Source organism: Fukomys damarensis, unplaced genomic scaffold (assembly GCF_012274545.1).
Source record: "Fukomys damarensis isolate Sample0158 unplaced genomic scaffold, DMR_v1.0_HiC HiC_scaffold_12, whole genome shotgun sequence".
Lineage (NCBI taxonomy): Eukaryota > Metazoa > Chordata > Mammalia > Rodentia > Bathyergidae > Fukomys > Fukomys damarensis.
Genome location: NW_022900924.1, coordinates 5,497,501 through 5,513,047, shown reverse-complemented (window position 1 = coordinate 5,513,047; position 15,547 = coordinate 5,497,501). Strand labels below are relative to the sequence as shown.

At 42.3% G+C, this 15,547-nt stretch overlaps 1 protein-coding gene and 1 pseudogene across 13 annotated transcripts in view; one reads left to right on the top strand and one right to left on the bottom strand.

Moving 5' to 3' along the window:
• Nucleotides 1–15,547, bottom strand: part of Depdc5 (DEP domain containing 5, GATOR1 subcomplex subunit) — a 135,039-nt gene that overhangs the window by 20,099 nt on the left and 99,393 nt on the right. For all 13 annotated transcript variants that reach the window (XM_010603855.2, XM_010603858.2, XM_010603857.2 and 10 more), the window contains 5 exons: nt 12,416–12,567; nt 9,544–9,621; nt 8,756–8,888; nt 6,363–6,471; nt 4,450–4,677 (listed from right to left, as the gene is read on the bottom strand). In XM_010603855.2, the coding sequence (XP_010602157.1) occupies nt 4,450–4,677; nt 6,363–6,471; nt 8,756–8,888; nt 9,544–9,621; nt 12,416–12,567 (700 nt within the window). The remainder of the gene's footprint in view (nt 1–4,449; nt 4,678–6,362; nt 6,472–8,755; nt 8,889–9,543; nt 9,622–12,415; nt 12,568–15,547) is intronic.
• LOC117285759 lies at nt 8,381–8,478 on the top strand (annotated as a pseudogene).

Sequence of the window (15,547 nt, the reverse complement as noted above, 5' to 3'; positions counted from 1 at the left end):
GTTTTTTTTTTTTTTTTTTTTTTTAATCTGAAGAAGTCAGCTTGGACCAGGGTTCTGGAGGCAGAAGCTCTAAAGGGCTCTTATCACTGACAAGGACAAAGCAACTCCTCAGCAATTTTGAAGAGCTTCTGTTGAGAGACAGGGGAGTGAGAACTAGGGTACTGAATGACACCCAGATGATCTGATACTGAGCTGCCAGGTGTATCACTTACTGTTCTCTCAAAAACTAGAACATGCAAAATGAGAACAGTTCTGGATGCGGAGTCAGACAATCTAAGCTAGCCATGTGTCTCTGAGAATGTTGCTTTATTCCTCCTGGTTGCTGTCTGCAAACTGAGATGTGGCAGCCCAGCTGCTCCAGAGAGGAGTGAGAATTAAGTGAAACAAGGCTGGAAAGGTTCTAGTGGCTGGCAGCATTTTCGATAGAATGAATAACAAAACTTTCTGATGGTAAGCTAATTGCTTACTGTTGCGTTTGCTGATTCCAGACCTAATGTTCCAAATTCACTTTTCCCCAACACTGCCAAATTACATACATTCATTCATATATTTTGACAAAAATATTTATTAAAGTTGACTACATGTCAAGTATTGTTGTAGGTGTAGGGATAGCCAGTGAATAAAACAAAGTTCATCACCCTTAAGCTTAAGTACTTGTGGAAGTAGAAAAATACACAAGCTATACAAGCATACAAAAAAAAAAATGTGGAAGAGAAAAAAGTATGTGAAGAGTGATCGGTTTTCCTGGCCCAAGTGCCAGAATGAGAAGGAGAAGCAGGCATGTGAGGGGAACAGCAGACATATGTTTGAACACTGTATAGCCAGTCATCTCCTCGACATGTAGCAGATGGATGGATGGCTAAGTCTCAAACAGGAATGCATAGTATGTAGAAAGATGAAAATTTAGGAGTGATCAGATCTCAGGATAATGAAGGCACTGTGCTTAGGACACAGCAAAGAGGGCCCACAAAGGGTCTTACCAGCTGAGGGAAGGAGGCTTGCCTGCTGCAATATTGAGAGATTGCTTAGGCAAAACCAGCAAAGGAGATCTGACAAAAATGGAGGACAGTCAAAAGTTGTGTTTGAGAGCCATACAGGGGAAGCATTTAAAGGAGCAGTTAGGGATCTTCTAACAAATGCTACTGACAGGGACTAAAACGGCAGAGTAGCCACTAATCTAAGGAATTTGGGGCTCCCTGTTAATCTTGGGAAGTGCTATTCCAGCAGAAGAGATGAACAAAAACTTGATTTAAGCTTTTACCAATAGGAGTGTGCCTCAAGTAGACCAATAAGGATGTTTTTATGGGGACACTTTAGTCAATAGGGCAAGTTCAGAAAAAGAGAGGCTGTCAAAATACTGAGAGGAAAAATAAATACTGAGAGGGCTGGGATACTGGGCTAAGCAGGAATAGATGTAGCTACTGGCAAAAGGAAAAAGGAATCTGGATTTAACTTCTGATTGATTCTGGGCAGGGGATCTATAGTTAGGAAGTTTTAGTGAGGCAAGTGAAGATGTGAAGTGGATGAGGGAGAACAGAGAGATGACAAGATCATTTGCTTGTGATTCCTGATGGGGATCAAAGAACTGTTGAATTCAGGACTAGAAAAAGCATGCTGGAATGGGTGGCAGAAGGGAAGAAATGCTACACTGAGAGAGCTGCAGTTTTGTGGCAGGGCTTTGAACCCAGGTGAAACACCCCTTGTGACATGATGACCCGACACTTGCTTAGAGAAGTTACTAATGAGCTTCAAAACCTTGCAGGTGTCCCCAACGTTCCATTCATGGCTCTTTCCCCCCAGGGCAGTGGTTATCACCGGGGATAATTTTGTATACACACAAACCCCAGAGCACAGTGTGGCCAACATCAGGAGACATTCTGTCACACTAGGGGTGGGGAAGTAGAACTGGCATCTAGTGGTTAGAACAAGGGACGACCCTAGATATTTTACAATGCAGAGGACAGCCTCCTACGATAAAGATAACTCGCCCAAAATGTTCACACCACCAATTTTGAGAAGCCCTGTTCTAACATTTTATATGCACTGTGAGAAAAGATTCATAATAGAATAATTCCTTTTATCAAACACCTTCAAGTGTTTTCCAAATAAATAATAGCTCCCTCCCACCTCAAAAGGATCAAAACTTAACAAGTATATTTTGGAAAACATTTGCCAAAGTGAATTAGTGGTACATTTGCTGCTATCATGTACCTCTGATTCAATGTCTCTAATCTGGGGTATTACTGAGAAACCTGTAACCAAACTTGTGAGAATGCAGCAAACGGCTCTTTCTGACTGAGGCCCTCTCATGACAAGGAAGTAACACTTGGAATTTGAAATTTTACTGGGTTCTTCAGGAATGTTTTTGCTGACTTCAACTCTCAGGTAAATACAGTGTCACCACACATGATCCAATATTTATTTACAATAACTCTCACCTTTGTCTCAGAACGTAACCTTGGGAATGGGAGATTTCAACTCTCTCTTTGGTATATATCTGAAAGCAACTAGCTTTCAGGCTTAGTCCTTGCTCCTCAGAGATGAAAACTCCTAGCTTTCAGGTAAGGAAAAAACAGGCCTTAAAACTTGGCTATTAAAAATAAACTTGACTTAGTGGGGTATATGGGATAAAACTTAGTTTCTTGAGAATCTCCCCAAATGCAATCCAGTGCTAGCTCTGAATGATTAACATTGTACTTTATGGAATTCTTGTGCTATAAAATTTTTTTGAGACAGAGTCTCATTAAGTTGCCCAGGCTGGCGTCAATCTTCCAATCCTCCTGCCTCAGCCTTCCAGTTAGCTGCGATTACAGGTGTGTGCTGCCACGCCTAGCTTGTTTATTTTACTTCTAAGAGGTAGTCCTCGCTCCACTTTTATTGTTAGACTACTTTACTCTCCCCGCCTTTACATCTTCTGGCCTTGCACTTGCTGCCTCTAGTAGGCTCTTGCATGGCATAAAATGCACGAGACTGCTGCTTGCTAGTTCAGCTGCTCCATAGTCCTTTGGTCTCAAGCCCAGGGAGTGCTCTGTGTGATTTAGGTTGCTGGAAATGAGCTCCTCAGAATAACAGTGAGTATGCGGCCACCTTGATCACAGATGACTTCAAGGAAAGGGAGTTACAAGTACAACAAAAGGGAGAAGGGAAAGTCATGTGTTTGGGTGAAGGGAGGAGGAGCTGCTCCTCTCGTGGTTCTGCCTCATCTTCTCCACTCCTTCACTTCTCACACAGAACACTGGTCAGCAATGGGTTGGGTGCAAGGTGAAGTCAGAGTCATGCCAAGATCTAAGCAAATCTAAGGCTCTGGAAACTGTGATCGCTATAAAGGTGTTCACTTTACCAGCTAAATAAGAATTCCAGGGCCGGGGATTTAGCTCAGTGGTTCTGCTACCTGCTTGGCAAATGTGAGGACCCAAGTTCAATACCCAGTACCAAAAAAAAAAAAAAAAAAAAATCCAGAGCTGGGGTTTAGCTCATTGGTGCCACCACCTGCCTCACAAACCAAAGGTCTTGAGTTCGATCCCTGGTACAAAAAAAAACAAAAACAAAAACACTGTACCAGAGCTTTTGTAAGCGCAAAGGTCCAGAGTTTGATCCCAGTACAAAAAAAAATTTCAACAATCTGGACTTTAAGAGACAAGTGGTCTGCATCACTTCTCGGCCTTTTGGCTAAGATCAAGTGTAGCGACAAATGGTCTGAAGGTGGCATTTCACTGGAGTTTATGTTGCTGTTGCTTCCTTCCAGAGGGTTTTCAGGATCTCTTCAATGTGACCCACAGATTAATCCTGTGGTGCCTCACCCACCACATGAATCTTTGAAATGTAAAGAATTTAAAGAAATTCATATCTCAATCCCTTGGGCTGGCCCCCAGAGCAAAGGTCTCTATTTCCTATCTATTTTCATAAGCAGGTATTCACCCCTATGTTACCTACAGGAATCATGGAAAAGAGGAAAGAATTCCAGCTGACATTTCTTAGTGTTGTAAGCACAACTGGAGATGAAGAGATGAGTGGTGAATGATACTCAGTCGAGTGTCTGGAATGGATCATCTTTTATAGTCCTTCCTCTTCTGAGATCCTGTTGATGCTAGAATTCTAGAAAAGCCTTCTGGCAGAAACTAAACCCGAAGAGAGCACCAGCTAACAACCGCTGTATCCTGTGGGCCTTGTGGAAAAGTGGTCATACTTTCTATTCTCTCCTATCTGTGCAAGTTTGGCACCATGCTGTGATTTGAGAGGTTCTAAATACTGTCTGTTGGTGAAGACAGCAACGAAACTAGACCTAGTCTTTCAGGAAGACAGCATAGGAACCCTCAACGCCAACAGACATAGTGGCTAACGCGATGGCCACAGTGGCTCTAATTCTGGCACCATTCTCTTGGTTGGCTGCCACTCTTTCCTAGCCATTTGCCAGTGTAAACCCAGACTCCAGTTAAGTCAAGCATTTACCTAAAAGTGCAGCTGCCTGGCTCCGTCCTCCAAAACTTCGACTAAAGGAGCTGTGCCTACTTGCATAGGAGGCTGGACGGCTGGGTAGCCAGGGCAGGAGGAAGGCAGGAATCTCAGAGTGCAAAAGTTCTTCTGCCACAAAGGCCACCTCAAACCATTTGCGCTGGAAGCTGGCAAAGTCATCCACTCCTGCTGTGTGCCAAGTTGCTGTGTGCTGCTGTGTGGCCACTGGAAAAAGTAGAGAGGAGAGAAGAATCCCTCAGCACCACTTTTTATTGTTATCATGATTATTCTTTTTGCTGTTGCATGCTACAACATGGATGAACTTGAAAACATTACACGTAGTAAAAGAAACCAGACATAAAAGTCACATACAGCATAACTCCATTTATATGAAATATACAGAGTAGGCAAATCTCTAGGGACAGAGAGCATATCAGTGGTTACCCAGGGAATGGGGGAAGGACAGATAGGGAGTGACCGCCAATGTGGATGGCATTTCCTTTTTGGGATGACAAAAATGGTCTGGAACTAGATAGAAGTAGTAGTCACACAACAGCATGACTGTTCCAGATGTCCAATTAAAGTGGTTAACTTTATGTTGTGTGAACATTACTTCAATTTTATATTCTTAGTTTCAGAGCATATAATGGTAACTTGTTTTGTTTTCAATTCAAAGCCAAAACAGATATTTATTGGTCAAACTTAGATTTTAAGGAAAAAGGCATCAACAGACATATAGTGGCTACAAGGAGAAAAATAAATCCCACATAGATCCACTTCTGGCATGTCCTTGAACAAGAGAACACAATGAGAGACAGCAGCTGAATCCTTTCATACACAACTCCTGAGATTCAGATGTGGAGAAACCATCTGTTTGCAGGATGGGAGTCACTTTTAGGCAAGGTCTTCATGTGTGCTGTGTGTACTAGACATACTGTTGTGAGTCCTGAGTGTCGCCAGGGATATAGGAGACCTGATCCCTAACACTGCAATCAATCAATCAATCAATCAATATACAGTTAGCCCTCCGGATCTGTGGGCTCTGTATCCAAAATCAACCAGCCACACATCAAAAATATTCAGAAAAAAACTGTGTTTGTACTAAACATGTTGGGCCAGGGATTTAGCTCGGTGCCGCTGCCTGCCCCACAAGCTCAAGGACCCAAGTTTGATCCCCGGTACCAAAAAAATACTAAACATGTAAAGACTTTTTTTCTTATTATTTCCTAAACAATACAGTATGACAGTACTCACATTGTATTAGGTATTACAAGTAATTTAAAGATGATTTAAACTATACAAAGAATAGTACTGGTTATATGCAAATACTATATGCCATTTTATATCAGAGATTTGAACATTTGTGGATTTTTGTAACCTAGGAGAAAAGGCATCCTAGAACCAATCGTCCTCTAATACCAAGGGATGACTACTTAAAGCTGAACTTGGAAAACTTGATAGGACTCAGAAGTCTTGCTGCGGGAACAAATCAAACTGGAAACCCAGCAAGTAAGAAGTGATAGAGAAAGTGAGAAGTCACAGATTGGAGCTCATCATATTTCATCAGAACCGCTTGCACTGGGTGGTGGAAGACACTACAATTAAAAATGGCCACCAAAAACACCCGTGGGGTTCTCACACCAGGTCCCTTGGTCTCTTTCTGGTTATACTTAAGTAGAAATGAATAAGAAGTTGACAGATCCATCAACTTGGAATACAAAATCACACACTGAACTCAAGAAGCACTGTCATGGGCAGGGGATTTAGTTCAGTGGTGCCACATCTGCCATGCAAGCACAAGGTCTTGAGTTCAATCCTGGTACCCAGGAAAAAAAAAAAAAGCAGCAGCACTGTTATAAAAAGCACTGTAACCAGCCCCTATTGGCAGCTGCCTTCGCCTCGGCTCTGACCTCGATCAGGTTCTTTATCCATCACCATCTTGTAGAAGTAGAAGCCATAGATGAAGGTCCGCCATGCTTCACCAGATGCGTGTGTGATGAGCTGCTCTTCCAGCATTTTCTAGGAGAGACAGAGAGACTCTGAATTCCCACAGAGATATACCAGAAGGGCAGCCCTCAGTTATGCTATGGAGTCGGGGAGTGACAGGAGGACTGAGGAGACCCTCCTCTTTCTCCTTCCCCCACCATTAGATATGAAGCTTGCATTACATTAAATGTTTTGCCTGGTCTAAGTCATATCAAAAGATTTAAATGCATAGTATGTTGGCAGATGTTTCAAATTTACAGAAAAGTATAAAGAAAACCCAGGTAGAACACCATCCAGTTTTCATAAATTTAACATTTTGCTATGCACTAGCCCTTCTTTATCTGACAGGGATAGGTTCCAACATGCTGAAAGGATGCCTGAAACTATATAGTATCAAACCCTATACATACAGTTGGCCCTCCATATCTATGAACTTAACCAACTGCAGATCAAAATATCTAGAAAGAAAACGTTACATCTGTACTAAATGTGTGCAGACATCCTTCTTGTCATCATTCCCTAAACAATACATTATAACAATTATTTAAATGGCATTTACATTGTATTAGGCATTATAAGTAATCAGGAGAGGGTAAATGTAGGATATATATGCAAACATTATGTCATTTCATATAAGGAACTTGAGTATATGCAAATCTTGACATCCACTGGTGTTCCAGGACAACAGTATTGTTTTTATCCTATATGTATATACATATGATGCAGTTTAATTTATAAATTAGGTACAGTAAGTGATTAAAAACAAAAATAAAATCGAACAATTATAAGAATAAACTATATTAAAGGTTACTTAAAACATATGGATTATTTATTTTTGGAATTTGCCATTTAATATTTTTGGACCTTGGTCTGACCACAGGTAACTAAACCCTGGAAAACGGAATTGTGGATAAGGGGTATTACTGTAACCCCGCCGTCCCCACCCAGTACCAGGGATCAAACTCAGGACCTTGTGTGTGCAAGGCAGGTCTGGTACCACTGAGCTAAATCCCTGGCCCTGTACTTTTTTATTAAAAAAAAAAAAAAAAAGTCCCTATGGATTCTTCCAAATCCCATCCCTCTTCCTCTCTTCACAGAAATAAAGAGCAATATTCTCAATTATGTTTTTTTAAAATGTTATTATATAGACATATATTGGCATGACAATGAGGTATGCTTGTGGGATTTTAAGTGTTAAATAAAGGGCATGATATTTTATCATTTTATAAGCTGTTTTCCATCATACCATGCTTCTGAAATTTACCTATCTTGATATGTATACTTTCAGTTCATTCATTTTTACTGCTTTAATAGCACTTTACTGTAGGAACAAGGAAATATTATTCTCAGGAGTAAATAAAATTACCAGGAAAAGACTATGCAAAATAGCACGTTGAGACTCTTAAAGAGAGAAGTGAAGATTACATACCTATTCAAACCAGCTTTTGATTTTATATTTCAGTGATAACAACCCAACTGATGCCACTAATTTCTAGCAGGGACCCTAGTATTAACAGGATAGCATGAACTGCCTCAGCCAACATCCCTCTCCTCTCATGTTGAATTCCAGTTCTGAACAGTGGAATTAAATTCGGCCAATAGCATGCTAAGCAATGGTGATATGGAAATAAACAATAAGAAGTGGGCCCTCTGGGCTAAGGATATGGCTTAGTGCTAGAGTGCTTGCTACCATGCACAAGGCTCTGGGTTTGATCCCCAGAGGGGAAAGGAGAGGTTGGTAACTCCCTCGTCTAGGCAGGGGATGAGAGCGATAAAGACACACTCTTCATGCTGGTACAGTAAGACCTCACAGAGTAATACGGGGCACCAGAGGCCACTGACGCAGAGCTTGGCTCTGGTCTTGGATAAACAGGCATTAACCAGGGTACAATGGGGACCTGAGGTCACGGGGAGAGTGTTCTCTGAAAATCTTTCACAGAGAGTGCTCGCTTCAGCAGCACATACACCAAAATTGGAACGATACAGAAGATTAGCATGGCCAAGGATGATGTGCCAATTCATGAAGCGTTCCCTATTAAAAAAAAAAAAAAATCTTTCACAGAGATTTTGCTGAGGCTCAAACATGCACAGATTCCATACAGAACATTTCGGTTCAGAGAACAAATTCTGTTACACTTTTAAGTCCAGATAAAATATATTTGAAAATAAAACCTCTCCTTTTATCAATTGTAGACAGGTTTCCTACTTATTAAAAACAGATCCTCCTCCCACCAAACCACAGATCTCAGCACTGCCTTGGGTGACTACTTCCGAAGCAGGGCCTGGTGGTTCTGTGGGCCCAGTCTTGCTATCTCACCTGCACAATGTCAATGGCCATCGCCTGTGTCTGGACCCCTTCCACATTGTTCATCAGCCAGTGCACCACCTCCGCACTGATGAAGCAGCACGGTGAGAGGCCCTTCTGTTCAGACAGCAGCTGGACTCCTGTCCTGGGTTTCAAGGCAGTGAGCAGGGTAGGTATGTGCCCAGGGGCAACAAGCAGGAAAAAAGACAAGAAAGGACTCCCATAAAATCACCTACTGCTGGAAGTGAGGACCCTGTACAGTAATTTCTCTAGAATATGCAATTCTTAGCTTGAGAGAACCCCTCAGGACAAGACAAAAAAACAAAACAAAACAAAAAAAGGTCTGAGGAAACAGGAGAAAGGGAGGAGAATGGAACTGACATTAGAGGATTACCTTGCTTAGCAGGCATTATATTTCATTTAATCTTTTTAACAACTGTGCTTAAATCACTTTAAAAATCCCATTGTAGGCTAGGGATTTAGCTCAGTGGTACCACTGTCTGCCTTGCAAGCACCAGGTCCTGAGTTTGATCCCCAATACTACCCCGACAAAAAAAAATCCCACTGTACAAAACAAAGGAAAAAAGAAAATGGAAAAAAATAAAAAAATAATAAATCCAATTGTACTAACAGACATTCACAGTCAGGTAACTTGCCCACAGCCCAATCTCACAGCTGGCGAGCAGCAGAGACAGGTATGAACCCACCCACCCACACTTCCTGAACGGTACCATGGCACAGGCCTCCTGGGACCTCCCAAACCTCCAGTCCCTGCACCATACACATGATAAGTCACTTACGAGGGATGCTTCATGGCTTCTAGGATCTCTACCAGGGTGGAGGATGATGTCAAGGAACCTGCTGCCTGCTGCTGAGAGCTGTATGTAACACAGAGTGTAATAAAGCAAGAGGGCACACACATTGTCAAGAGCACAAATATCAGGAACACTCTCTATGTTTTTTGGAGACAGAAACCAGGATACAATGGATGCTATTGATACTGAAGGCACTCAAGCAAATTTGGGACACCTGTACTCTGGGGGTTCCCTACTTCCAAAAATATGTGAGAAAGAGAGGGTGAGGAAGGGAGAGAGGGCAGGGGGGAGGGAAAGAAAGAGACAGAAAGAGATGGGGGAGGGGAGAGGAAGGAAGAAGTAAGAGGGAAGAAGAAAGGAAGGAAGGGAAGAAAGAATATATGCAGGGTAGATACAAATACCATGCCATTTTACACACAGGACTTGAGTGCGCACATTTTGCATCTGTCAGTGTCCTGAAAGCAATTCATAGACAACGAGCAGTAACTGTGCTGTTTGTATGGGGTGGGGAAGAGGAACAGGGAGAAAGGAAGGAAGGAGAAGAGAAGGGGAGGGAGGGAGGAGATAAAGAAAAAAGAAAAGAAAAAGAAAGGAAGAAAAGGAGGGAGGAAAAGGAAGGGAGGGGACAGGAAGGGAGACAGGGAGGGAAGGGAAAGGAAAAGAAAAGAAGAGAAGAGAAAGAAAGGGAGGGGTGGAGGGAGGACGGAAGGAAAGAAAAGGGGAAAGAGAGAGGGAGGAAGAGAGGGAAAGAAGAAAAGAAGAGGAGAGGAGGAGGCGCAGGAGGAGGGAGGAGGATGGTGGTGTACACGTGTAACCCTAGCACTCTGGAAGCTAAGGCAGAAGGACAATGAGTTTGAGGCCAGCCTTAGAACTTATCTAAAAAAAAAAAGAATTAAGAGTGAACTCATGTTTAAATATAGTCACCCACAATAAGCATCTTCTCTTTCACGTTTATGCTGTAGGCCCAAACATGTTCAAGAAATTTCCTTGGACCACTGTGATTTTTTCCTTAAAGGCCTTTCTCAAATCACTTTGTTTAATCTTGAACCGAGAGTGTCCAATAATAAGTCAGAGCCTGGGGGACAGAATGTCATAACTAACCAGTGGCTTTTCTTGGCCTCAGGTTCCTCATCTGAAAAACTGATGATGCTATTCCAGTCTTTCAGAGTAGCTGTGAGGCACAGTATTGAACACAGGACTTATGACACATGAAGCCCCAAACAGTAAACATATTAACAGTAATTGCTCTGCAAAACTCAGATTGGTTAAAGGAACTGGTGAAGAAGGTCACAGAGCTGGGAGGTAACAGGGTCTGGATCTGAATCCAGATCAGCCATATCTTTCTATTACCTGCTACCTAAGTTCTTTGACAGAATGACAGTCCCTTAAAACATGAGTAATAGTCAGCACCACAGTGATCACTCACACCAAATCGGGCCAATGCTGGGGGTTATTCAGAAGCTTTTTCAAGCTTCTTAAACCTCTCTCTTGCCTCCATCCCACACTCTTCTGCTAGCTAATTTGGAGTGTTTAGGGCTCACTGCAGCATTTCAAACAACTGGGGTTAGGAAAACCTTTAAGGACATTTGAAATGAGCTTCCTCCTAATCCTGATGCTCTGCTGAACGTAAGTCTGAACAAGCAGCTGTTTTCCCTGCATGAAAACCTTCAAAGGCAGAGAACTCAGCTCATTCAAATGCTGTCCATTCCATGCAGCAGTATCCATTGCTAGTAAGTTTCTTATGAAATAGAATCTTCTCTTTTTAACTTTCAGTCATTGGCTCTGGTTCTGTCTGCCATGTCATTTGGTCTTCTCACTTCTAGCCTAAATACTATACTCCCAGTTCCTCTCATTTTCCAAAAGCAAAAGAAAACCTGCCACTGTGCCCTTATAAGCAGTGAGGAAGCATAATGATGTACTTCCTTCCCATGCATAAGGCAGGCCCTCCAATCTCTTCTATGGCCAGAAACAAAAAGCCATCTAGGCTTGACAGGGAATTGGGCCTAGGAGGGGACAGAGAGACATCTAGGACTGAGCTGATCACTGCCTTCACTGGCCAAAATGAACATGCTGCGGTGCACGAGGCAGGTGTAAAGCCAGCAGAGAATTTACAACTTTCTGCTCTCAGGGACAAGGGTGAAAAATTCAAGTTTCTTAGATAATTTAGTCAAGGACTTCTCAGTCAGTACACATAGTGAAGCAACAAAAACAGATTAGAACAAATTATTATAAAGCAAATACAGCTGGGAAGGAAATAAAAAATAATTCTGAATTGACCTCAGCATGTAAAGCCAGGGGACATTACCCTATAAGTCTATACATATTATGTGTTGATTAAATTTTTAATTAACTTTTCCAAAAAAAAAGCAAGGGTACTTTCTCAAGCGAATAAGGTACAGGCAGCTTCTTTTCGCCCCCAGATACTCGGGAATGAGAAAATAACTGCCATGGTTGGCCACAATGAGTGACTAGCTCATTCACTGTTCATTTCCTGCCGACTGCATGCTATCTTGTGCATGGCACTGCACTGCGGGCACTACCGTAACTAGTACAGACTTAGTTTGGGGCCTCTCTGCTGAAGTCCTGTATGTCTGCAGTGTCTGACCCTTTCCTGTGTCTCCGAGGGAACCTATTAGCCATTCTGTGAGGAAGACAGGGTGCCAATCATTAGCCCCATCGTATAAGCATGAGGGAGGACTGGCTCACTCAAGAGCTCACATACTATTTGTGGCAAAATCAGAACCCAGCTCAGAGCTTTGATTCGGAGTCTCAGTGACCTTTAAGGTTAGACAGTCCTGACGCCCGCTCACCACCACCACCACCCCAGGAGTGTAAGCTGAGTCATTTTGAATCTCACCTGCTGTCGCTGGAGATTGTGGAAGGGAAGGCCTGTTCTATGTTCTGGGAGTTCCCAAAAGCCTGACTGTTGCCTCTGTCCACAGACTGGCCAGCGCTTACCCCCAAACTGGTGCTATCCAACGCTGGAGCAACTGTTTGGTCCAGAGACACCTGTAGAAGATTTAAAAATTCCTATCTGGATCCAAAAATAACCAACATGGAAACACGGTAAATAAGCTGCTCTAGTTTATTCATCCAGCAAGCACTTATATAAATAAACAAACAAATAAAACCAATATCCCCCATCTTTACAGCTACTTACATATGTAGTCCTCTCCACTGCTCTCATTCCCAGTTCACAGTGGTCCTAGGCAGAAAAGCTACAGGAATCTAGAAAACATACCTATGCCTGCATGCATTGTCCTCTGGGGACAACGGGGATGCCCACCCTCCAAAACAAGGCAGATGGGAGGCAATTATTCATAACAAATCCTCAGGACCAAAGAAACTATTTCATCACCTGACTTGCAAGGTTTACACTAGAAAAACTTCGCAAAGAAAGAGTAGTTAGAATAATCCCTTATGAGGTTGGTGGGGAGAGAATACATTTATAGACATATGAGTAAACATTACTATGGGCAACAACCTCCATCCACCCAACCCACCATTTTCCACCCCAATCCTCCTTTCCTGCGTCTGTCAGTGAATATTTAGCCTTCTAATTGCCCAGATTCAAACCTGAGAGGCATCTCTGACAGATATCTGTTTCAGCTTTGTATTCAGAGAGGCCTAGTCCTGTGGCCTACCCTCTGCAGATTTTACCTCTAAGTCATGCCCACTTTCCTCTGACCATGGAGGGCTGGAACAGCCTCCAAACTGGCCCCTCTAATGCAGCCTCTCCTCCTAAAAGCCCTACCTGTGAGCCTCTATCTGCATCTGCCTAAAGAACAGTCCCAACTCTGAAATCTGTGTCTCTGTAATCTCACCACATCACCCACCATTCCTCTGCATTTCCAGCCAAATCAAACCTGCTTGTAAACAATGGGATCCCTTCCCTATAAACTTACTACAACCACTGGCTAAAATCCCTTGGTCTTGGAAAAAAAATATTCAAATGAGGCGAACAAGGGAGGGGGGAGGGAGAAAGGAAGGCAAGGACAAGAAAAAAAGTGAACACAGAAGGAAAAATAGAAACAAAGCTTTTGTATGTGGAGAGGGGAGGAAAGAGGTAGTCCAGGTAAGGGGGAAATGGGAAAAAAAGAAGCAAAAAATAGCATATACAGCCAAGGATTTAGCTCAGTGGTTCTGCCACCTGCCTCTCAAACACAAGGTCCCTAGTTTGATCCCCAGTACCAAAAATAAAATAAAATAAAATAAAGAAATAGCATTTACAGGTGCAAATTCCCTATGATGAATGTTATCATAATCTATATCTAAAAATATTGTCTCCTACGCATTAAATGTGACTTAACACCTCCAACCCCAGATGTGACTAGATGTTACTAGATAACTCTTGGGGAATAAAATCATCTCTGGTTATAACAGAACCATTGTACTCTCCTACAGCAGGCGCAATGATGGGGGCGGGGGTAGAGGAAAGGACCACACAGATTTTTTTTGGCATCACAAATACCCAGAGAAATGCAGCAAGAGACAGCCTGCAATTGCCAGTCACCATTTGGCTATAACCAGTAAGGCTTGGAAACAGGTGCCATGCCCTAAAATTGAATTAGAACAAGTTAACTGAGGGGAACTAGACTCAGCTCTTATACACATAAGAATGCCTCATAAGGGTCCAGGGATTTATCTCAGTAGCACCATGCCTGCCTTGCAAGTGCAAGGTCTTAAGTTCAATCCCCGTTACCAGAAAACAACAACACAACAAAGGCTCATAAACTTTGCCTTCTAGGGCCCTGTAGTGGAAGTTTTCTCTCATCTACTACACCCTGAGAATTGTTCTACCAACTTAAACTGAGTGATGTTCCCACAAATTTACATGACTTTTTATTTTGGTAGTGAATGTTAAGGAGTTATCCTCTAAATCACATGCTGAAAAACATTTTCTATAAGGGATCAGATAAATACACCAGGTTTTGTGGGCCATGTAGTCTCTATGATAGCTATTGAACTGTGTACAATAAAGCACCAAAACAGTCACATACAATCTATAAATGAATGGATGTGGTTCTGTTCCAATAAAACTTTATTTATAAAACAAGATGGTGGGCCGGACTTTGCCCCACAGTTGTCTGACCCCTGCTCTTTAGCACACAGATTTGTATTTCATACGGCTACACATTTTGCTCAGATCTTATTACCAGAAAAAGTTATGCTTCTCATGAAGAACTGATTTGACCTTTATGATTCTGGGAGCAGATGTTTCCCACATTTCTTTGGCTACCAGGAAGTCAGGGCTGAATTTAACACAAAACTCTTGCTACTTTACAAGGCATTATTTTATTTTTTCATTTCCCGAATTTCCCCTATCTAGGCACATTTTTACTGTGGATGCTGCCTTTACTTCCACAATCCACCTGAAGTACCCTTTTCCCCCAAAATACTGGGATGGAAGCTAAGGAGCCTTGAGCTACATCACCCACACTTTTCAGAGTTTTTGTTGTTGTTGTTGGGCTTTGCTTTGTTTTGTTTTTTGAGTCTGAGTTGTATGAGTTGGTCTTGAAATTTCAAGCCTCCTGACTCAGCCTGCTGAGTAGCTGGGATTACAGGCATGTGCTATACCATGTGCAGCCTACAGTAACTTTTAAAAATAAGACCAGCAGTAAACCAGAAGAAAGAGCAAGCTGGATGGACAGAAGTCACCTCAAATAGAAACCTGGCAAAGGGCCAAGATCACTGGGTGGTGTTCATTCATAATGCACATAATGCATCCAAAAATCTTCCTTATAAAAAGGATTCTATTTAACATATGTACATAGTCTCTCCCTCCTCTTTAGTGGGCTAAACACAGCGACTTGCCCCAAAGAACAAAGTATAATAGGGGAAAAACAGGAAATTCACAGTGGAGACATCAGGCAATTACCAAGTGATGAAGGTCACCATCACAGGGAGGTAATGCAGCTCTCATATACCCTCAATACGATGTGATAAGAAGGGTACTTCACTTCTGGGATATTAAAAAAAAAAAAAAAAA